We start from the raw sequence: 24,897 nt of genomic DNA, 5'->3' as shown, positions 1-24,897 counted from the left end.
TGCATTCTTTACATAGCTTATCTTTTGAAAAAACAGGTTGCCCAGCAACCCTTAAAAAAAAAAGAGTTGTTTGAATGTCAGAAACACAAATCTAATACTTGAAAGATTGTTTATTTGAAAACCAGCTGTGTACAGGTAATAGACAGACAATAAATAATAGCGAGAGCAAAAAAATAAAATAAAATAAAATTTTGTATGCCTAATAAATTAGGAAAAGAAGTGATAGAAAATGAAAATGTACAGTTTACTTTACCACCCATGGAAAGCAACATAAATACACACAGAAATGGCGATTTGTCCTGGATCACATCCAGAGGCAGGTTTTGACACCTTGTAGTAAAAAAACCCCAAACCAAACCAACCAAAAAAAAGAGTAACATATAACACTGGCTGAACATAAGAACATGTTATTTAAAAGTACATGTAATGCAGGGACAAATACAAGTACACATCCTTCATTCTCAGCATGTCAAAGCAAAAAAAAAAAAAGAAAAAAGAAAAAAAGAGAGGAGATCTTATACAGCCTGACTCCATACGTCAATGCGACATACATTATCAGTACACTAAGCAGTCACCTAAACAATGGTTTCAGCTCAAGAGGAAGTCCGCCCCGCTTCAACTACATAAAGCTAAACTAAAGATTACTTTAAGCCAAGCTAAAACTTGTCGGCTTGAGCTGAAATGCTATGGATGCACTTAGTATCGGTGCTGAATTAGCCCTACGCTTCGGGCTTGATCGGACGAGTCCATGATGCGAGTTAGTGTTTGTAAAGCGTGAAGGCATTCCGTTGCGTTATAAGAAGATTACTAAAGAGATGAAAGGCAAAAACAGGTTTTATAGTACATCTGAGTTCCTTGAGAAGAGAAGTATTGTTAAATCAGCCTCGTAAAAAAAAAGGAAAAAAATAAAAAATGGCGCTGAGGTCTCAGAAAAAAACGTCAGATGCTTCGGTCCAAGACGCCTGCAACCGCACTAGCAGTGTATGGTTTTTGTGAAACTTTAATTTCACCGAGTTAAACACACACTGCTCCAGAAAACGTAAACTGAAACATTTTTAACCTTTAATTAAAAAGAAAATATATATATATATATATATATATATTCCACATTCTCCCAAATTATCAAAAGTAATATAAAGTAAACAACAAAAAAAGTTAAGTAAACAAGCAATTAATATTTACAATACATACAGAGTACACAACTTATGTTGCTCATTTATGAAAGTTTATTACTTCCGGCCCCCATCAACATCCTCGGAGCTGATGTGCAGTTCGCCGCTGTCCGTCCCCGTTTCCATGACGTCTGGAAGAAGTCCGTCAAAAAACAAAACAAAAAAAAAAAAGCTTTTCTAAGATGACAGAAAAGGAGGTGCGTGGCTCCCTCTGGTGGAACGCCCATGAAATGACACGAGATGAGGGCGGAGGCGCTTCAGAGATTATCCCCCGGCTGGTACTGAGGCTCAGTGGCTGTGAAGTAGTCCTCCAAAAAGGCTTGCAGATACTCAAAGGTGGGCCTCTCCTCGGGGTCCTTCTTCCAGCACTGCACCATGAGCTCGTGCAGGGAGGTGGGGCAGTCCTGAGGGCACGGCATCCGGTAGCCTCGCTCCACCTGCTCCAGAACCTCGCGGTTGTTCATGCCTGGGGACGAGGGAAAGCGGACAGATTCCCTCTCACTGACCTCATTCAAAGCTCCCAGCAGCACTAAGCAGCTTAATGCATCTAAGAGTTTGTGATTTACTGCTGGTTCTTTGTTTTTGTTTGCTTTAATACGCCATATTGTTGGTGTGGTTTGATATCTTATGAGACCTTTTTTCTTGTTTTTGATGATTTTTTTACTTCAGATTCAAATATGTGTGCTCTTTTATGTGAAAGTGCTGCATAGTTGTGAAGTAGAATAACGTCCTAATGGGACGTAAACCTCGGCCTCGGTTTCAGCTCATCGTTGGGTGTTTAGCTCCCGTCGCCTGAATCAGAAGGTGCCACCACCAAGACGAATTTATCCTCAAAGGCAGTTTATTGCTCTGGATTTTATTTAGTAAATGGCGTGCAATTCATTTTAAATTTATGGATTACGGTCCCTCTGCTTTGTGTTCGTCTATCGTATGAAATTGAAACAAAATGCACTAACATTTGTGGTAGTAAATGCGGCTTATTTTTCCTTGCAAAAACCCTAACGAGGCGACATGCAGCATTTATCAGACGTGACCAATCAACAGGAAGACGTCTCACCTGGATAGGGCACCCTCCCCTTGGTGACCAGCTCTGTGAGCAGGATGCCGAACGACCATACGTCTGACTTGATGGTGAATTTCCCGTACAGCGCGGCCTCGGGAGCCGTCCACTTAATCGGAAACTTGGCGCCTGAAACAAGTAAAGGCGTTTGGTTTGCATGTTTACTCCTCCAGCTACGGCAACGTGTTTGTGACTTCGCTTTTGCCGCTCCCCGAGAAAATACTTCGGCGGTAAGTAGGTCAGGTTTCATCTGTGGTTTCACATCACAGCGTCCCGCTGGGAAAATGACGGAACAATTCCATTATCTTTCCCCCTCCCCTCCTCTCCCGTCTCCGTTCACACTTGGCCCTAGTTAAACAGTCAAATGTTTTTTAAGCTGCTGTCCAACGAGCAGCTGGGCATGTTGACAAGAGTAGTTTATGTCCGACTCGCTGAGGAAAAGCAGCCGGACTGTCGAGTGGAAACTCGAGCAGTTAAACGCGCTCGTCTGGATTAGATTTTTCACTGTTGCTCGATATATATTCAGCTGCCTTTCAGCCATGTTCCAACCACATCCTTCTGTTTTCCAAGTGTTCATCAGAACAAATTCATGCATGTTTACCCTCTGCAAAACCACAGACCTTTTTCCTCTGACTGCAAGTATTCCTAAGGATGTTGTGGGTGAGGGAAACTGAGGCTACTGAAGGAAAATTGGAGGAACATGTAAGATATGTGCACACAGATCGGCCTTTGATGCAAGTGTGTCTTGAGTTTTCAATGTCTGACACTAAGTCAGAATAAGCTGGTCCTGATTTAGCTCGGTTACAATTCCAAGTTTTTTTTAAATATTTGGTAAAATGCCAGAATAATAAGAGAGAGTACATTTTTTGGTAACGTTTTTCAAATTCTGCGAATGACATCACATTCATCATGTGAGCTGACGGTGTTCTTGTTGAAAAACAGTAATAGAAAAAAAAAAAAGAACAAGTAAAAACTAGTTTAACGAGATGCAAACTGCCAGAAATGCACAGTATATGGTTTATCTCAGCCATGTTCACTATATCCTGTTGGTGGGAGAAAGCACTAGATACATAAATCAAGGTTGGTGTGCAAACTCTGACTTCCCCAAACAGAGTTCTGACTTTAGGTAGGAAATGATGCTGTTTTTCCGACTGGGAATTCAGAAACTAGATTAGAAAGATTAGTAGAGCCCATTGACCCATTCCTTCTGACATAAACATAGGCAGGTTTGTAGGCAACTTTGCCCTCACGTATTTGTTTCAGTTCTACACTTTCTCCGTTTTAAGATCTAAGTAGGTATGCCTGCAGATGAAACAGGTATTTCCAAAGGAAGGCGTTTCTCGAGATGTAATTGGACAAACAAAATCAAGTGCAACACGATTGGGGGAGCCTGTCGTCGTTATTACATAATAACAGCATCCGACATTACCTGCATCTCCATAACTTTTCCCCCCCGCCTGTCTTAACAGTCTGGTTACATTTCAAAATAAGAGCATCCACATAAATCGCATTTATTTAACAGCTAATAGTTGTGACTTTTCAGCAACGTTTACTAGTAGGGAGGGCTAAATGTTAGCCATTACATTAAATCCATTTTGGTTACAGGAACAACGCGAAACTGACATTAAGCTAATATTAAAAGAAATAAAAATGAAATTATCATTCAAAAAATAATGTTAAGTCAAAGGATGGTTGTCCATTTGGATGTCCAACCTTTTCTTTGGGAGTAAATGTAACCCGGCTGGTGTCTTGAGATGATACTTCAATATGTTCACATCATTTATACCAAAATATTTTGGCACAAATCTGCCCCTTCACCACGCTCCTCTATCCGGCGAGCCCACCTTGTCTCGCTGTGTATTCGTTGTCCTCGATGAGCCTGGCCAGACCAAAATCGGCAATCTTGCAGACCAGGCCGTCGCCCACCAGGATGTTGGCAGAGCGCAGGTCCCTGTGGATGTAGTTCATCCTCTCAATGTACGCCATTCCTGCTGCCACCTGGGAAAAGGAGGTTTCATTATTTTTCCATCTAAAACAACTTAAAACCGAACAGTTTCAAGGTCGGCAAATGTGTGTTATGCAAAAAGCGTCTTTTTTTTCCCCCTCACACACACACATTAGTAAATGGGCCCACACTTCAGCCACGCCATTAAAACCACCGTCTAATGGAAACGGGAGAACGGCACTGCAGCATTTAGCATTTAGTCCTCAAACCCAACGCTGGAAATCAACTCATTAGAAGATAATCAAAACCAGCTGGGAGATCCTAAACAGCCGTCATCTGATTGTTTTTACAAAACTATAAACCCCAGCTGAACATTTTACTTAATTTGGATACTTAAACTCCTTTAAACGGGGGTTGTTAGTTTAATAATGTACAGTTTGTAAGGACTAGTGCAAATGAAAACATTTTATCTGATTGTAACTTAAAAAAACGGATTTAAAGGAACGATTGCATCCATTTATTTAACAGGGACAAGAGGTTCCTCGCCAAAACAATAAAACAAGGATGGTTTGTAGAAAGGCAAAGCTAATATGTTTATTAGCCAATGATTTATGTGTACAACAAAGCACTGATGGAATCAGTCCACCATAAAACAACAACAAACAAAAAGCACAGTAAAAACTAGAGAGGTTATTAGCAGCACACCTGCGCCGCCATGTCCACCAGGTTTGGCAGTTTAAGGCCTCGTCCTTCTCCGTCTTTCAGGAAATCCAGCAAACTTCCTAAAAAAGAAGAAGAATCTGTTGCATTTCACTCTTATAGAGGTTTTCCAGTTATTCCCTAGGTATCTATTTTATTTATTTTTTTGTTCTCTCGAGGAATGACGCGAACTGTGACCTTTGCTCATGTACTCTGTGACGATGTAGATGGGCTCTTCGGACACGACGGCGTAGAGCTGCACCAGTTTATCGTGTCGGAGCTTCTTCATGATCTGAGCCTCCTCCAGGAAGGACTCGGGCGACATGGTGCCAGGCTTCAAGGTCTTCACCGCCACCTTTGTGGTGCCGTTCCATGTGCCTGATGAAAAAAATCAAAAATAGTTGCAACACGATTCCGTTTGTCTAAGGAGTGGTGCTCATCTTTGGAACAAAATGAACATTTTGTATATTTAAAAACCATTTTCAGTTCTACGTCATGCTATTGAGCCAGTGTGAGCCGAATGTGGCTTCACAGCCACTGGTTTCAGACTGCTGGGAGGGACCGATGCGGAGTTGTGGAAAAACTGTCAAAGAGATGTGAAAATATGCAAAGTTTTCACATATTTCTAAAAAGATAAAAACCGGAAAGGTATGGCAGTCGTTTGCAATGAAAGTGAAACGAATCGTTACAGCTGCATGTTTTAGTACAAGTCCCTGCAGGGCCGTGAACTTCTAATAGGTCTTGTGAAGAAAACCGTGTCCACAGTACGACGCAGCCAAAACCATGTTTCACAGGGCTGCCTTTGAGGTGATGTCTTAGCTTTTTTTCTTGGCCTTCCTCAAAAAAAGAGAAAGATGTGTGGCGTGCACGACTGCAGAGGTCCAGTCAACAGATTCCTTCTTTGTGGATCGGTGCGGCTCTTCAAAAGTGATTTATCTTCCTCCTTCTCTTTCCAGTTTGCGTGGACGGCCACGTCACCGTGTGTTTGGATTCGTGGCGTGCTGCATTTATTTTCAGAAGATGGATTAAACTTTGCTCCAAGAGAAGTTCAAAGCTATATAAACTAAGTCTGCTAAACATCGTCACGTATCACTAGGTTTCTGGAAGGATTTTGGGAAAAATGTGAGGGAGTTCATGGAAGGAGTGTGTCCTCTGTGCACTGGCCACCGACATGTACAGCAGATATTTAAGTATCAGTTAACGTTTAGAACATAGGACATTGGGACAAGTTGTGTTTTCATGAAGCTCAAGTCAAAATATGCTCTCTAAAATCTTGACTCAAGCAAAATGGGCGCAGCTTTAAAACAGCAAATTAGAACCGGGTCCCACACGGACTCCAATTACGGACAGCTGTTTTGCAACAGCTGTCCGAACCGTCGCCCGCGCCAAACGATACACACCCATCCAGACTTCTCCGAACTGGCCGTTGCCGAGGCGTTTGATGAGCTGCAGAGACTCCCGCGGGATCTCCCACACGTCTTTGGTTTTGACGGAGAGGTCGGTGAGACGAGGCATGCCTTTGTGGCACGGCACAATCAGCCGACAGCACAGCCCTGCAGCCCTGGCTGGAAACGCGGGAGGGCACACGCGTGAAAAACAAAACTCCTACTCGGAGCTGTCATGGTAAGTCATTGCTCTCCCTCAAATCAAGCGTTCTCACCGGAGTAGTGCTGAACAAGCTGCTGGAGGGTCTCGAACTGGGCCCTGGTGGTGATGTAGTAGCCTCCGTTGTCCAGTTTACGAATCTTGTAGTGTTTGACGTGATCTCCCTTGATGTCATCCCAGTCCTGGATGGAGAGAGAGTACGCCCCTGGAACGGAGACAACGCATGCGTCAACAAATAGCATATAGGCATGTAGTTCATGAAAACCAGGGAGCAGAAAACTGATGCCAGTGCAATAAAGTAATTTATGTAAGTATTTCCTATTGTTCCACATTCAACTTTCTCTGTCCTTCATGTCTATTTTAGCATGGTATGAATTTATGGTCAATACTTTGGTCTGACGGTCATGAAATCTGGAAATTTTCACAGTCAAAAACAAGAACGGAAATAGAACAAGAGAGGGAAGGATATGAGGAAGGACTAACAGGTTGGATATGAGGAAGGAAAGAAAAGAGGGAAGGAAACAAAATGAAGAAAGACATAAGAAAGAAGGATACAAAAATGACAAGAGACTTGAGGACACAGACTAAAAAGGAAGGACATGAGGAAAGAAGGACATACAGAGAGAGGAGGAAGCGTGCAAGGATGGCAGGACAGATACAAGGAAATAAATTAAGGGCATGAAAAACACAAAGAAGGGAGGATGTACTTGAGAAGATGCAAGGGAAGAAAGGCAGGAAAAAATGAATAAAGGAAGAAAAGAAATAAATGTAGAAGGAAGGAAGAAGGGAAAGAAGAAGTAAGGGAGAAAGGAATGAAGGGCACAACATTTAAGGTAATTTTATAGCACATTTTCAGCAACAAGGTTATTCAAAGTGCTTTACATGAATTAAAGCACTTTACACTAAGAAATAAAGCCTGAAAATACAAATATTTTCCCACATTCTTATTTTCCTTTTCCATACATATCTGGACCTGGAATTTATTGAAAGTTCTATTGAGTTTTCGAGTTTGCTCTAAGATGCCCTGCGCAGTGCTTGTATTGGCACGTGTTTCACACACCTTTCCTGAAGGTTAAAAGTGTTTGCCATCTCAGCGTGTCGCCGCTGTGCGGTACCTTTGGTTGTTTCGCTCTCACGGATGAGGAACGTGCCTCTGGCGTTGCCACCGGAAAGCAGCTGCCGCTCCGCGTCCTTTCGGCCTAATTTACCAAAATACCAGCTGCGGGAGAAACAAAAAGGCCCCAGGTTTAACATGTCTTGCGCCGAATGCACTTCACTCGCTCGGTTTGCAGTGGGTATTACACCGCGTCTCGTTACGCAAAAGACAGACGGGGAAGCTGCTCGACATTTACGACGGGCTCCCAGAGAACGGGATCTGATCTCGTGAGAAAAGGTGAACTCACTCCTCCGCCTGGATCGAATCCACAGGAGCGACGTAATTGCTGGGAATGTATCCAGTTCCACCTGTAGTGAGGGAACGAGCCTCCCACCAGTCGCCCTCCCTGGGGAGTGAGGGAGAGAGGAAGAGAGAGAAAGAGAGAGAGAGAGAGAGAGAGGATGAACGAACCAGCAGGTTGGAAAACTTTAGCTCTAGTAAACCCAAAACGTTACAGAATATTTTCTAGACAGTTTTGGAAACAGTCAACTGTTACCCTTCACAACTACTTGGAGGCTTTATCAGCTATTTTCACGGCAAATATTGACACCCCCCTCCCATTCTCCCGCTTTTACTAAGTCTACTATGCAGAATTAAAAGAGCAATAAACAGATCATTCTTCGTGAGCAGCGGAGAAAAGTTTGTTGCACAAAGTCGGGTCTGACTTTTTTTTTTTTTTTTCCAAACACCAAATGATGCTGATGATCTCTGGATAGCTACTCGCATAGGAGTCAAATTACCACACTGACCACAATGGTGCTTTTGGAGCATCACAAACTAAACTTATTATGAACGGATCCCGTTTGATTACAGTTGAATTCAACGAAGCGTCCTGCTGCTCCTCCGCCCGATGCGCAGCAGGACGCTCCGCTGACTCAGAGTCGGTTCGGCTCTCTGAACCGACATGCAGACAGCGGCTAAGATCGCCTCCATCAGATCCTCAGGATGAAGCTTGGACTTAGTTTCCAGATGTATTCAAACCATATCTTTATAAGAGCGTAAAGCTGCCAGGTTAAAAGCTTCAATACGCAGGGTGACGCTGATCAGTTGGGTGGATAAAAAAGCCTGACATCATGACGCATTGTTGTACCTTTCACCGGTAGTCTTTTTTTTTATTTTTTTTATTTTTTTAAGGATTTTTTCGGCGGCACTAGTTTATTTTACAGCAATCTGACTGTGAGGGGGCAGAGAGAGCGGAGCGAGGCGTGGGCCCAGCGAATGGAGGACGGGGGTTGAACTCTGCGGGTTAAGGTCTTTGTATGCGGGGCGCCGTGGTAACCACCGCGCCGCGCAACGCCCCTATTGCGGTAGCCTATGCTGTAATTTACAGTTTCTCTTTGTTAAATTATTTACATTTTCGTACAATTTGAGCTTTCTGACGAACTCACCTAATCCACCTGCTTTCATTTCCTTGGAAAAATCTGTTTTGTCATGTGATTGCGACTAGTCGACTGGCCCAGAAAAAAGTCATTGCAGAGAAAAGAATGGATTAGTCGACTAATTGGTGCAACCTTTAGTACGCTGTAGCCATTTGCAAGACAATCTGTTCCTTTCTCACCACATTTTGACTAAAACGAGCACAGATGACTCTTGTCTCTTGTCCTGTAGAAAGGTTTCGACTTCCTGCAAATATTGTGCATTAGTCCAGTCTCATTAGGACAGAATTTATTTATTTATTTTTCTTTTTTTTACAAAATAGTTACAACTTAGTCAGATTGAATGGAGAGATTATCTATGGGATTTAGTTCTGCACTTTGACTATGCCACTCTATAAATCATTTCTTTGAGCTCTTAAGACGACTAGAACTTTAGAAAATACAAAACTTGCCCAGATTTAAAACTATTTAATGTATAAAACTTTATTTTATTTTGAAATTAGGTGATTCATTTCGCTTCTTTTTATTCGTTTTTTGTGTAGAGAAGAAACTTCAAGGTTTTACAATCAGCAAAAAAATAAAAAATAAAAATTTAGTAGAAAGAAACCAACTGAGTCGTTTCCAAATTCAAACAAAGTGAATAAAAAAAATTGCAAAATCATTCATTGGTGTCATTCTGGTGAATAAATTCCATGGAGATAACATATTAAACCAGATAAAATAAGAATTAGAGTATATTTACAAATACTGTTTCTATATAATGCTTGGTCAGCGTTATTAAGACGAAGGGGCCAAAAAGCCACAAAAGACTCAGGAATGATTACGCGTCATAAACATAAACTATGTGCTGGTCAGTCGGATAAAATCTCAATAAAATATGTTAAAGTCCACGTTTGTGACAAAATGCGGAAGAGATTAAGTTGTAAGAAAGGTTTTCTAAAGTCTTGTACTACAATCTGAAGCTAATCCTTTTGGCAAAAACTGGAGCAAAGTGTTGAAATGTGCCACACAGCTAGTCCCAGTGTGGTTTAAACTCCACGACGACGTTCTGCTCAGAATAAAAGGAGAACGACGACAAAAACAACGTAATTCAACACAGACACCGACTGCTCTCCGTGTTCCTGTGTGACATTTTATCCCAGATGTAGCGTTTGGACCTTGGTGAAAAACAATCCCAAAACTAATCAGAGGAGAACACAACCAACACCCTCCCTCCGCATGCTGTCATACAGATGTTTTCACACTTACGTGCTGTTGAGGATCTGAAACCTCTCCCCCTTTCTGAAGCTGAGGTCATCCTCCGTCCTGGCCTCATAGTCATACAGAGCCACGAACAGAGTTACCCCTGCAGGGGAAAACAAGAAAGTCACATTCAGTATGACAGCTGAGCTAAAAGATCTGAAGGCTGTCTGTGATTTGTACAGATTAAAAGTTTCATTTTAAGTATTTCACCAAAACAGGAAGGGAAGAAGGATGGAGAGACAGGAAGCAAGCACTGACTCTAGGGTCAAAAGAAGACGGACCACAACAAAGGGAGGCAGATAGGACAAAGCAAAATGATAAACTAAAAACAGGGAGGAAGGAAAGGAAGAAAGGAAGGAAAAAATGATTACGGAAGGGAAAACATAAAGAGATGTTAGGCACAAGGATGGAAGGAAAGAAAAATAAGAAAAGAAAACAGGGGGAGAAAGAAAGGAGGTAGGAAACAAAAAGGAAGAAGCATGGACAGAAGGGTGGAATGAATTAAAGGAAAAAGGAAGGAGGGCAGCTTAATGGAGGGAGAGAGTTGGGACAAAAGGAACAAACAAAGGACACAAAAAAAGGAAAGAAGTAAAAACAAAATGAAGGAATGACGTGAGGACACAAAGGTGGAAGAAAGAAAATGTAAGAAAGGAAGGGCAGCATGAAGAAAGGACCTACTGACACAAAGGTGGATGAAGGACACAAGTAAGAAATTGTATCAATGTGATATTTTCAAGATATGAGGTGTGGAGATCAATATGGAGCAGTCCTGGTTTTAAATCTGACCCTAAAAATACTTTTATACTCGCTGAGCAGCAAACAGGCGACATATGAGGAGTCAAAACTGTCATAAGATCCTCGTCTGAATCGTCGCTTGAAAACATGTCAGCCATCTTTCGGCTCACCGCCTTTGTTTTACGGAATGCAACTTTAACGTTGTGGCGAGAGTCGCCACAACAGACTTTATTAAACTGTTGTGGCTACGTCAGAAATAAAGGAATGCAATCTTTTTTCGTTACAAGACAAAGATGCCTCTGGAGTCCCAGCATCTTCAAACAAGCCAGAAACCACTGAAAGATTTCACTTTCTGAATCCTATTAAATCCACCAAAAGCTCCCCTTTATCTCCTCTTGACCTCCATTCTCATCCAGCGTATCGACCTGTGTTGTTTAGTTCATTCACGCAAAACTCCACTGTACAATCCTCTGACTCTACGTACTTGCACGTTGGGGGGAAAAGAAGGCCCAGGACAGCTAACGGTGAAGAAAGATGTGCTTCATATGTGTCTTTAAAGCCTGAAGCAGAAGCGGCGCAACGCGCTGAAGAGGGATTTGCACTCTTCAGCAAAATGTCTGGTCCTTCTGCTCGTCAGATGTGCTTCACAGAGCACCGGCTATAAATTAGGTCACTCTGTTTTCCATTAACCAGAGGGCCGGGGTCGAATGTCCTTCACAGACAGATTCCTTTATCGCAGCATGGCAATACTGGAGAGAGAAAAATCTAATAATCCCAGCCATGATGAGATAGTTTTTTTTTGTGTGTCTAAGCTGCGAAGAGGGAGATGATTTCCAACATGTTTGAAGCTCCCCTCTGTGTTAAACTGAATGTTTCCTGTTTTTAATTGCTTTGTTGAACAGTTCTGACACAACCGTACGTTGAACGTCACGTTAAATCCCCTTAAAATGACTTGAACTGAAGAGGTATTCACTCTTTTATTGGGATTTCAGGTTACAGATCAACAGAAAGTGGAAGACAAATGTTACACGTCTCTACCAGCTTCATCTCATCCGGAGACCTTTGGGGGAAGGACTGTTCGTCCACAAGCTGATTCAAAGACTCTCCACAAAAAAAAAGAAAAAAGATGAAGCAACTGAGATCAGCGAGTCATATTAAAAACAAGAAACGCATCAAAAGAAAAACAGCTAAACATCTCAGCTCAATCAAACAGGGTTTAATAGATTCTGTTCATTTCTAAGTCCTGCCACTGATTCACGGTCAGATTTCTGGAATTTAATTGGGTCGTTTTGACACAAAACGATGCTAAATCTTTCCATTGCAGCCATGTGATGTGTGGTTTTCATTGTCTTACTAGAAGGTGAGTCTGAGTCCCCACCCCCATCTTAAACAGTTTTGCAGCCTCTTGTTTTTTTTGAGCAAAACACGTTTTTGATCAATTTTGACTCACTTCTTTCGTAATAAAACGTTTTCCCACAACGTGACGTGGGATTTTGAGGATCTCTTTGAACAATGACTTTATTTTCACAGCTTTTCCCATAAAAGGTCAAACTTGAGGAGTGACTGACGTAAACAGATTCTCCCACCAGAGCGGTGGAGCTCTGCACCTCCTCCAGAGTTACCATGGAAATCCTGTCTGGACTGTTAGCTTAGCGCAGGGATCTGAAAAAGAGCCACTCTTTTCACCTTCCACAGTGGCTCTAAATAACAAGGTTTAAAAAAAATAGTCATCTAATATTTTTAAATATAGACGTTATAACAAATGCAGGTTTTAGATAAATTTTTTGTCATTGAATAATTGCATTAAATTTCCACAACAGAATGACACTAAAAAAACAGCAACATGTCTTTAGATCTATTTTTCTGTCATTTAGTTAGAAAGTGTTTGAATATATTTTTTCTGAAAATATCCATAGCATCGCGTTCGTCTTCTTTTTGCGCTTTTGTTTATTGGAAACCACCCACAAGAAAATGAATTTAATGGTTCTTCTTTAAGAATGTCAACACATTTCCTGCAGTAAATATTTATCAAAATTACAATCATGTAACATTATTGGCTCTAGATAAGCTTTATTTAGCTGGATTGAAGGCAAAAATGGCTCTTTGAATTGTGGTTTAGTAGAAAGCCATGTTTAAAAAAATTAAAATACACACTACTTTGAGATATGCCAACCAATCACAATGCAGTTTTTGATTGCATAACCATAACAGAAAAAGTCTAGATACTTTTCCAAGGCAGAATAGAATCGTCACCTTCCTAAAATAATTTTTTTTTTTCTTAGCCAAAAGTGATTTTTGCAAAAGAACACTTTTGACGACGTCTAACTGCGACCAACAGAGCAAGACCGTGGTAGTTTTTGCAGCCACGCATCGTTGTGCATTAAGTCTGCATGCGGATAAGCTGCTGCGGAGGTCCAGCCTCACCTGTCCCTCCCCGAGACCGCAGCGTCCCGGACTGCGAGGACGTGTGCACGCCTCCGAACACCGTCACCCCCTGCGTGGCGGCGGTGTGGAAGTTGTTGTAGTTGGGGATGGTGGTGACGCCGAAGCTGGGGTAGTGCTGCGGCGTGGGGTCGGAGCCATAGCGGTACCCCGAGCTGTGTGTGAGGCTGGTCTCGCGGTCATCGGTGAGTTTCGCTGCTTCTTTATCCTTACATTGGACACAGCCCATCCTCTATCGTCTGTGAGCGGACAGAAAGAGAGAGAGAGAGAGAGAAATGGAAGGAGTGAGAGACAGAATGAGGATGTAGGTGGAAATAACAGCTCCAAAGCTGCCTCTCCTGGGGAATTTATAATTTAATCTTCCATTATTTCACATTTTCCTCTGAGACAAGGCCTTCAGAAAAATCCAACAGTTAAGCTGAAATTAAACCCGATCCTCGCTCTCTAATTTAACACAAAAAACAGACCGTAGCCGAGCCGCGTGTGGTTGCTTTTAAAATATGAATTAACTTCTTTATGGCTTACGTCTCCAAAGTGTCGCGTGACCACACATGTGCAAAGAATTTACTCCCACGCCACCACATTTATAGGATGGCACGCAGTTCGTTTTTGTTTACTTTAACAGGAGCTCCACGCACACACACACACACACACACACACACACACACACGCACATCTATGGACCCGGAGTACTGAAGTAAAAAAAAACAAACGCACACAGCAGCAAACCACTTCCTGGCACTGCTATTTATCCCTGAGCACGGAGGATTTGGCCTCACTAAACCAGTTTTGCTAATGAGTAAGGCGATCTCTGTAGAAGGAGCCCTTCCATCTTTATGGACCCAGTAACACTAATGAACATCTAGGCTCAAGGTGTGCCTGGAAGAGGGTCTTGAAGCTGGTGAAGCATGGCTGGCTGCGGGGCCGTCTTTCATCAGAGCGAGCAGCCGACTGACTTCAGACGCGGCTAATTGGAAACACACTTGTTGACAGTGTCTGTGGACGGGGAGAGGTGGCATTAGCGGGAAGGGGAACCGTCACAGCTCCCTCCATCAAAGAAAAGGATGGGCTGTCCGCTGATGGGGGGATAATTTATGAGTGCTGGGTGTAAAAGGAGCAATAACGTGGAAGTATTACTGTGCTTAAAATGACAGGTTTTACACTAATCGCATTCTACAAGGAGCCTTCTATAGCTTTAATGAAAAAGAAAAAAAAAATACAATTAATAGTACAAGATTGGAAATACTGAAACAAAAAGAGTTAACTATTATTACTATTATTAGGGTGTTATTATTATTATTATTATTGTTATTACTAAGGCTGCAGAATAGGATTAGCATTAAGAAAACTGGTGGCATTATTGTTGGAGATTGCAATGACAATACCAGTTGGCATTAACTCACATTTTTTTTTCAATCCTTTTTTTTATTTTTGTCATAAATAAAAAAGGATAAAAACATGACATGAAAAACAGTACTTTTCAAAAAACTCCAGCTTATCACCCACAGAAGTTTATCAGTCCTGGGTATCATTATTAATCGTCATTATAATCATTTAAGTTACGGTGGCTTAGTAAAGTATTCATATTCCCTGAATTTTGTCAGGTTATAAACACAGATTTCAATGAATTTTATTAGGATTTTATGCCATAAACCAAAATCAAAATATAGCATAAACATGAAGTTAAAAGAAATCTTAAAATCTTTAAAAAATAAAAATAAAAAAAAGGTTCGACACACTTTATTGTTCAGCTCCAGGCAGCAGCAGGTTTTCATCATAACCTTCCACACAGGGCGCCGCAGCCTGGGGGGCGGCAAGCACTCAGGAAAAAAAAAGAAAAAGAAAAAGCCCTGCCAAGACCGGAAATCAGAAAGAGCTGCGTATTTACAACTCTGGAACGGTTCCGTGAACGTTTTTATCTTGGAAGCAACAGCAAAAAGAACGTAGCGATAATTGCTTTATAGGCCTAGTTAGTTGTCGAGTACTGAGCAGCTCCCAGTACTCTGATACCCCAAATTAAAATCCAGGATAAATATTCCCCATCATCGCTGCTGTGGGGAAGATGTTCCCTCAGCGGGGATTCAGAATCCGGTCAGAGTTGACAGGAAGATGAATGGAGATAAATAAGATTCAATAACGGTTAGGAAACCCTGTCAGAGGACACAAACAATCTGAGGCAAAGATTCACCTTTATGCATAACAACAACCCTAGAGATCTACATGCTAACATATAAGCATATTTATGTTTTAAAAAGGTCCAGTCAGATTCAAATCCAATTGAAAATCTGTGACAAGACGCTGCTTTATGTTGTTCTACAAAATAAACCCCCGATATGATATAATGCAATGAAGAATGCTGCTACCATGTCACAAAAAGTAAGATCTTTTTCACTTAAAGCAAACTTCCTCTTAGGATGGCTGTAGCGGGATAACTGAAACTTTCCTGAAAACATTTTATCATCTTACATTGTCGAAAGGAAACACGTAAGTAAAGTGTAACATCTCTAGAACAGCCGGGCAAATTCACTTTACAGATCTGTTGCTTTCTAAATCTGCCGCAGCTCCTGTGTGTCAACAGGCAGCAATAAAAGCAAACTATGGCTTTGGCAGACCAGGTGACAGGCACAAATCACTGCTGTGCCGTACCTGCGGAACAGGAATCCGACAGCAATGCACCTGGCGGGATTGTGGGAAGCCCGGCGCTCTGTGTGCGCAGAGCTGTTCGTTTCACTTCCTCAAAGCAGGTGAGCGTTTGCTCCACTCTGCCTTAACTAACGACAGAGAAGGGGAGCCACTGCGGAGAGAAAGAGATCAGCGTGATTCACGACCGCCCATAAAACTCCATAAAACAGCCAAAAGAGGGAGCGGGCTCGCAGAGAGCGCGCATTACGACAGGAGCCCGGAGCAGAGCAGGAGACCGCGGACAGAAACGCAAGGAGGAAAACTGCAGATTTGTCTCTAATCCTCCAGATTTTAGATAATCTTCTTTGACATTTATATTCCCATCTTCAGTCGTGTGGATCCCTCTCGGACAGTCCAGCACATGTATTCAAGCTAAAAATACATCATAAAACATTTAGTATAGACTGCGAGTACATGAGCAATCGATAAGTATTTTGAACGAGTGTTTTCAGCAAAAACTAGCAATTTCCTTTTCTTTTCTTTTTGACGAGCAGCTTATAAAACATTTATGTTATTCGGCTGCGGGTTAAGAAAACACTCGTGTGAGTTTAACGGAGACGTCCATCCGTTTCTTACCTTTTTAAAAACAAACTTTCAAGTAACAATGTTGAAAAGAGTACTGATGAACGTTCTGCTGCTGCTTTGCATAAGCTTGAAGTATTAAGAGAGCAGACAGGAGGAAAATGGTAAGAGTCTGTTTTCTGGTGTGACTGCAGAGATTTAAATAGCACTGCATCCACTCCTGGAGGGAGCAGAGTAAATGAGGGGAGATCTCTTGTTACCGTTGTGCCTGTGGGGGGATCATGAAAACCTTCTGTCTTTTCCGAGTTAAAAGGGTCCGGAGCGTCTCCATTTGTGCACGTCTTCCCACCGTGCGCAGGCCGCCACGTTTGGGCAGCAGAGAAAAGTTTCAGGGCAGAAAAAGATGCGCCGCATGAATCAACACAGGCGAGGGGACGGATAACAATCATTCACTACTGTAACGCCATAAACATGTCACACACACATTCATCAAAAAGTTTCAGATTCAAGCTATTACATGGATGAGTCAACACCATTTGTCATACGGGAAAGTCCAAATAGTTTTACTTTTCCTTGTGTTTACGGTGACAGAGATCTACATAAATAGACACTAGCTCCAAGAGATACAGGCCAAAACTCTGTCTGGAGGGAAACGAATGCTGCACATGACCATAAAAACACCAACCCAAGGCGGCGTAATGCTGCGTGGAGGTTTTTCACACAACATGTACAAGCTAACTGATTATTATATAGGGACATTTCCTTCAGCTAAAACAAAGCAACGGTGGAAAATTTATCGTCCGGCAAAACTTATCGTGAGGTCAGAGGTCAGTTTCTTTCCTCTTTCAGCCCAACCACGAGCCCCTCTGCAGGTCTCGTCACTCCTGCATCTTCCTCCCCCTCTTTCCAGCATTCGAATCCAACACTGACCGCATTAAAACCCATAACTTAGTACCGATTTATTGATAGACTAACACATTCATCAACTCTGTCTGATGACGGTGCGGCACAACATCTTCCATCATGCAGAGTGACAGGAGTTGCTAACACATTTAGCCTGCACGTTCAAATCCAGCTGCAACTTTGGTGCAGCAAAATATTTCAAACTTGGGCCAGACTGGGGCTGATATTGAATGTAGGGATGGAAGTTCATCATATCGTTTATTGTGATAAATTTCTTATTATTATTTATCGCTCCAACAGAAAATTCCACTTAATTCCCAAACCTGTGGATATTGTCTGTTAATTTTTACTATTTTCTCCACAGTTTGTTCAAGGAAAGGACCAATAAATCAATAATTTTGAAAATATTATTAAATGCATTTACAATTTGTAGATTTATATGACTAGTGTCCTAAAGAAGTGCTTTACAAGTTGGAATGTTTTATGTTTTTCAAGAGCTGTATTTGTGTGTTTATGGGGCTATAATTGCTTTGACACAAAGTCACAGCTATACAGTTATCTAAAAAAGGAGTAATAAATCATTCTTATTGCCAATTTTATCGTTATCACAATAGTGCCACAGAATATTGCGATAAAACTTCAAGTTCATATCGCCCATCCCTAAGTGAGTATACAAAGAAGTGTTTTAAAGTCTGTTCCCATGTTAAAAATGCCAGATCAAAGTCCACTTTACAAAAGTACACCAAGCTTTTACAATATTTATTGATGCAAATTAGATAGTATTTTCTCTTTACATCACAATTTTGCTGCATTTTGCATTTGCGTTTTTTTGCAAAATGCAAAAAAAGTTCAAGTAGTATCAAGACTTTTTCATGCTCAGCTCAGATCAACCTGTGACACAACTTAACCCCCCCCCTCCCCCGAAAGAAAGCACATGATGGTATCACAGCCTTAAGTCTTCACCTCAGTCTCAGCAAGAACAATTCTTGTGCTATTTTCAGACCCAGATGAACAGCTTGAATCAAAGAGGCCCACAACAGCATGGTAAGGAAAGAGACAGGGCTGTTCCTGCAAATGTGTAGGAATGTCAGGTTAAGGTTAACAGATGGATAAAACAGGAAACAGTCAGACAGACCTGAGAAAGTGACACGTCCAAAAGTGAACGCTCTGCACAGACGAAACCATCCATATCCAGTAAAGCAAAAGTTAAAATGTTCATCGAAACACCAAAGATTAGAGTGTTAGGGAAAAAAAATTCCTGTGTAGGTTTCACAATAATCAATTAATCGTTTAATAAACAAACTCAATGATTTTCACTTGCATAATTGAATGGTTTTTTTTTGTTCCTTTTTCTACCAAAAGCTGCATGAAAAAAATCTTCAGACTGGTGATTTGGTGTCAACTGGCCCTTATTTTGAAGGACAGTTTTGTTTACAGAGACTCAATGATTCATTTTATATGTTGTTTTGTTTATGTATTGTTGATATTTGAAATTTTTTGCCAGTTCCAGTGTTAAATGTTCATCAAAATTTAAAGTTGATTTATCTCCAAGAATGTGTCCTTGCATTATTATTGATTTGAAAACGGCCTCAAAACAACAATATTATCGTTTATCGCAATAACCTTTGGGTCAATTTATGCAGGAAAATTTGTTATTGTGACAGGGCTATCATTGCATTTATAGTATATCAAGTAATATTTTTTATATTTATGCCATCCTGTTCAGCACCATCATCCTTTAAATCCTCACCTCTCCTGCCTTCAACCCTTACAACTACCTCTCACTACGGGATCCTACCCTTCATTTCCATGTCCTTCAACATTCATCCCTTCTCCTAACTCCCAAAACCTTACTTCCTTCGACTCTCACCTCTACCACTGAACTCCCTAAACGCTCATCCCTACTTCCTCCATCCCTGACCCTAACCATTCTCCTTCATGACCACCTTCTTGATCCATCTTCCCTGCCTTATTATCCATTATCTTCTTCGTTTGACCCATTTGTTCTACTGTGCCCTACGTAGTATCATGAAGGTCCTTATCTGGACTGGGGAACTGATGTGCTGAGACAGAACTGCCACTACGCGTCTGGATCGCTGAAGCATCCAGCAGCCAGCCTCCCCTCAGATGAGTCCATTAAAATTCATTAATCCTCTTCTCCCAAGACAGCCACAATCCTTTAAATAAATCTTTTAAAATAACATTGTTGTGGCTTGGTGCTTGCCAGTAAATCACAGTTAAATTATGTTTATTTGAGTGAATTGAATAGATGGCCTTTCAGATATTTCGCTACCACTGCATTAGACTTTTTGTCTCCCGTTTTCTCTTAAAACAATTCTGCTTATTTGCTATGGTGCCCAAAACAGTTTTCAGTATTTACTGAGTTTTTGGTAAATTGAAACACACAATCTGCAACCTTTGTATGTCATGTACCTGATACATGACATACAAAGATAAAACCTCAATAACAAAAACTGGCTTTGAATCTTTGAAACCTGACCAAGAACCACAAGACAGTGAAGCTGTGCTCAGATGGTGATTACTACTACTGGAATGTCTTCATCATTTCACAGAACTTAACTTACCAATCTCTCATAAATGCGACCGCTTTGCAATTCAACCAACCCCTTCCAAACACAGGCCTGATTCTTTTGAGGTGTGGTGTCACTTTACACTCAAGATTATTGATATAGGAGTTAATGTCGAACTTCCCACCCGACTCCCACGGACAACGCACACGCGTTGACCTTACCCAAGTCCAAAACCCGACGTTTTGTTCCACCAACAAAGACAAGTACAAGAAGAGCATCACTTGAAGCTGTGTCCCATTTGGATGAAATACGACAAACGCCGCTCTGTCTGCTGGATTTTCGACGACACGGACAATCTCCTCCTTATGGCTGCCATTCTCTGGATAGTTACAACATTTGCTTGTGTCAGACAACCGAGTTCATTCAGTGTATCAACAGCAGGACAATGGGCACATTTCACTTGGCCACAAGATTACAAGGACAATGAAACGCAGTGTTAAAGCTTTCAAAGCGCTCTTCGAGCGCTGAATGAACAGAGTGGGTTATAAAACCCACAGCTGAGCTTCATACAGTACGTGGTTTAAGCCTAGCTGTGTTTCAGTGTCACAGTGTTCACAGTTGAGTGTGTTGAGTCATGCTGTTAAATAACTGAGACCATTGTAATTATCCGTTCAGTCAGCTTGATTTGGGCATCTTGCACTGACACTTGGGAAATAAGGAAAATTGGAGTATCAAATAAACCAGGAAATAGCAGAGCATTTGTCTGAATTTGGGATCTGTTGATGAATATTTCCAAAAGTTGCTTCAGTGAAGGGTAAAGGTTGGTTCTTCATCATTTGCCAACATGATGAAGAACCATGTTGTTATCCTTTGTAATTTCCAGCAGAGGATACTGGAAATATATAAGCTGAACTTAGACTAACTCAACAACACAAATGAAAAGAAAAATGGGCCACGAAGTCTGCAGGTGACTCAGTAAATCAGGAGAAAAGAAATAATGACAACTTCTGAGTCTTAGAAACTACAAAACACATATTAGCCTTTCATGCTAACGTCAGTTAGCCTGGTCACTCTCCGTGTCAAGCAATTCCCAATTGTTTTCCAGTTTGCTTATGTTGGGTCTAATTTCATTCTCAAATCCAAGTTCTGAATCTAGAGGTAAGTAGCCACCTGCACTTGTTACTGTTTCACTGTTCAAATGAAACAGGAATACAGGAAACAGGATATTTACTTACAGAAAAATATCAGCCACCACAAATGATCAATGTCCAGAAACCGATCAGTCTCACTGATTATCAAAACTTAAATTAGTCCTGTATATCCTTTATTGTTTATGATCTAAATTAGTTAGGCTTTACACCCAGCTGTAACTTATCAGTAAAATTAATTTCAGAGACTTGTTTTTTACTTAAGTAAAGAATCAACCTGGAAATTTGAACAGTTCACAAAAGTTCATAGAGTGAAAATCACATTTATTAAGTAGTTAATGCTAAGAAACTGAAACTAAGGAGAATTTAATGGTTGCAAACTACAGATTTATGACATAAACAATTCGACATTGAGGAAGTATTACTTGAATGATGAGGGTTGTTTTTAATGGTCTAATTCTGACTATTATACTATTTCCAGAAAAGCAAGAAACAAATCAGAAAGAAATAAACAGGGAAAGAAGACTTATCAGGAGGTATTGATCAGACAATCAGAAGTGAGTATTGGTGTAACTACTCCTAATTTGGACTTCCCTTGGAGAATATAAGAGTCAGAACTTGAAAAATGACCTAAAATCAGAAAAAAACAACATTATTTATTTTTTTTTATGAGCAAACAACTTATCTAAGAGTTTCTTTTGCCCAGCTTGTGGGCAGGAGAGCAAAGAGTCATTGTAAGCAAAAGGTCAATAGTCAACAAGTTCCAAATTTCCTCCAGTGAACTTTGCTTTGAGTAGATTATTTTTCAAAGCAAAAATTAGTGCACCAGTACACTTCCTGTCTTTGACTACAGGCGCTTGTTGCAGCACAGTAAATTCAGATTTACCTTGCAAATATTTAATCCTCCAATTTATTTTGAGTCCCATCCCACTAGTGCACCACAGTTTGAGGGCCATGCTTGTAAACATGTCTGTCATCTGGTTTACTTGTGAACACGAAGGTCCTAAAGAAACATTTGCATGGAGCATTAGTAACTCATTTCAATCTAGTGAAACATATCACACACAACTGTGCACTCTCAGGTTTAGGGTGATGAGTGAAGATGAAGACACGTCAACTAAAACACCAACTGCATCCTAACTTATATCACATGGGAAGCCAGCACATCATCCCATTTGTGTTTGCCTCCAAAATGGATGGCAGCACTTCCAGACACAACAGATAACCCGATTAAAGCGGCTTTAATTGGAAATTTAACAGCGTGGCAATGCAATAAGCTCAACAAATGTGACAATTAATTCGGAGACTAATCAATAGGAGGCTGTCTGCGGGTCTGTGGTGCTCTCGGCCTCAGCAGTCAGCTCTGTTCTGCAACCCATCCGTCCCTGCAGCAGATGCAACACCTCTTCAGAAACGCACGAATGCAAAACACCAGCCGCAAAATCACAGCACGTCGTTCTTTTTGATTGATCTCAAACTCGCACATGAGAGCAAACCCACTTCTACAGGAACAGTCTGGTCATACGACCGTGGCGCTTTAAAGCGTGTTATTTATCTCCCCTCTTCTCTCCTGAGATGGATTCAACCCACAGAGCAAAACAGAGGACGAGGCGGCTGCACCGGTTTGGAGCAGAAGTAAGACATAAAAACAAAACCAAGCTTACCGCAGAAAATCAAATCAGTCCATCGGAGTTTTCAGTTGAGATTTTGTGAAGGAATTTTTTTAATGTTTTTTTTCTCTCTCTCTCTCTCTCTCTCTCTCTCTCTCTCTCCTCTGTCTGTGTTTTATTTTCCTCACACGGAGGGAGAACAGAGGGAGAGACTCGTCCCCGCCGGAAAGCCTGTCGCCGCCGTGTGTTCGGATGATGACGATGGAGTGAGAAGTCTGTCAAGCCACACTAGCAGCATCGAGCACTTCCGGTTAGGACTTTCAAAATAAAGCATCTGTTTCTGGAGGAAAGCGAATACTCCATTTAAATACATTTAATTTTACATACTTTATTGAATATTATTTCACTATTTATCGCATAGAAGCATAATAATAAACACCACAATTCATTTTCAAAGCATAAATCTCTGTTATTGTTTGTCGCAACTAAAGAAGTGCCGCTTTAAATTCCGGTTTTACTCTGTTTGTTTTGAAGCACTTTGTTTTGCGTGAGGCTGATGCAGAGTCAGACCGCCTTGATTGACAACGTTTTCATCCAATGAGAGTTTACAATGTGGGCACAAGTGGGGCACCTCCTCGTCTATGAGAAAGCTGGAAAACAGGGCACTGTTGTTGGCTATTTGTCTTTGATCAAGTGAATTTCAGCACTCGGGAGGCAGTCCTGCTTGCTGTGTTATAGTGTTATAGTGAGATTTTTTTTTTTTTTACTCAAAGTCAAAAGGACAGAATGTAGCCTGAAGGTTTTCCTTTTTAAAAACCGCAGAATATCTGCATGAGTTTACCTGTCTGCTAAGATTGATGATATTGGAAATCAACTGTTGCCCTTTTATTCCCATCAGAATATTTGAGGCCAATGAAGAAGACCAGATTCAAATGTACAGCGCCCTTCACGCCTGAGTCCCCTTGTAAAGATGTGCAATAAGCCTAAAAGTACTGCTGAAATAGGATATTTAACATGTAACCGCCCCCAACCCTCCCCCCCCCTATAAAAAACAAACAAAAATAACTATTCTTCTTTTTGTCTGATGTTAAATCAGACTAAACTTTCTCTTTTAGGTTTGGAAGGCTTACCCAATTTATTTAAATTTTCTAATAACAAGGGAGAAGATTTTTATTGCCTGCTACACATTCAGAAATTTACATACCCTGAAATTTCTATACCTCTAAACAATTTGGGAAAGGCTTTGTGAGTTTCTGAAAGGCTAATAAATTACACAATGTGAAAAAAATTGTGAAACTCTAAATCCTCTGGAAAACTTTCAAACACTCATATATGCAAGTGCAAACAAACAAGTGAAACAAACCACAGAAATATCCAGCCACACCGTTCAGAAAAAAAAAAGATACTGTGGCCCGGAAAGAACATGATTTGCTTCAAAACATAAACCCCAGAATAAAAGCAGAAGACCTGGTGTAGATGTGTGTCAAAGCAACAAACAAGCCAGATTATGACTTGCAAGTGAAGCTTGAGATTTTTTTTTTCCCAAAACATGTCTTGTGGAGATGTAAAAAGAAGGAAGAGTTTAAGTCAGCTAGGTTGTGAAGCATGGGGTGGGCAGTATCATGCTGTGTGGTTGCCACAGGAGGAACTGGTGGAGTTTGCAAAATTAATCAGTCAAGATGTTAAAGCTTGGGAAAAAATTGCTTTCCCAGTGGTTTTCCGCCTAAACATTTGACCAAATCAGTTGGTAAGTGGTTTACTACAAAGCACACCTTTTCTTTGTTCTTGTAGTCTTCTTTTAGAATCTGACTCAACTAATAACCACCCATAACCTGCTGTCCATTCTTAAATGGACTTAAATCTCTATTTAATCATATTTGACATTTCTGCTAGAGCAAGAAGTTGTGCAAGTATGGCATATTCACAGAGTGTAGCAAGAGTTATTATTCAGATTTTATAGTAACAATCTTGCACAGTGTGCCATGTTCAAGGACTGTAGTCAAAGTCAGCTCTGCCTCTACCCATTTTGAACTTCAGTTACTCTTAAATGAAAAAGACAAGACGTATCC

General features: G+C 41.0%; 1 protein-coding gene and 1 long non-coding RNA gene across 2 annotated transcripts; one reads left to right on the top strand and one right to left on the bottom strand.

Moving 5' to 3' along the window:
- Window positions 1-92: 92 nt before the first annotated feature.
- On the bottom strand, window positions 93-23,023 carry LOC103155051 (tyrosine-protein kinase fyna-like). The gene is made up of 12 exons (XM_007576578.2): window positions 22,883-23,023; window positions 13,415-13,671; window positions 10,262-10,358; window positions 7,885-7,983; window positions 7,597-7,700; window positions 6,537-6,686; window positions 6,277-6,441; window positions 5,075-5,254; window positions 4,883-4,959; window positions 4,077-4,230; window positions 2,230-2,361; window positions 93-1,638 (listed from the first exon to the last, which is right to left on the bottom strand). Exons 2-12 carry the CDS (start codon window positions 13,659-13,661, stop codon window positions 1,430-1,432), a joined length of 1,614 nt encoding a protein of 537 aa, XP_007576640.1. The 5' UTR covers window positions 13,662-13,671; window positions 22,883-23,023; the 3' UTR covers window positions 93-1,429.
- Window positions 21,130-23,291, top strand: LOC107833512 (uncharacterized). The gene is made up of 2 exons (XR_001659258.1): window positions 21,130-22,853; window positions 23,023-23,291. It is a non-coding gene; the product is annotated as an uncharacterized LOC107833512 (long non-coding RNA).
- Window positions 23,292-24,897: the final 1,606 nt, after the last annotated feature.

This window comes from Poecilia formosa, unplaced genomic scaffold, assembly GCF_000485575.1.
Source record: "Poecilia formosa unplaced genomic scaffold, Poecilia_formosa-5.1.2 Scaffold8, whole genome shotgun sequence".
NCBI lineage: Eukaryota > Metazoa > Chordata > Actinopteri > Cyprinodontiformes > Poeciliidae > Poecilia > Poecilia formosa.
Note: the sequence above shows the minus strand (reverse complement) of the source record. Positions and strands in the feature narration are given on the sequence as shown.

Excerpts from the sequence above, each read along its gene's own strand:
- LOC103155051 (XM_007576578.2), bottom strand. The coding sequence starts at position 13,661 with ATGGGCTGTGTCCAATGTAAGGATAAAGAAGCAGCGAAACTCACCGAT. Across the intron at positions 7,984-10,261 it reads TTTCAGATCCTCAACAGCAC|GGAGGGCGACTGGTGGGAGG; the intron begins GTAAGTGTGAAA and ends CTCACTCCCCAG. Across the intron at positions 2,362-4,076 it reads CGAATACACAGCGAGACAAG|GCGCCAAGTTTCCGATTAAG; the intron begins GTGGGCTCGCCG and ends TACTTGTTTCAG.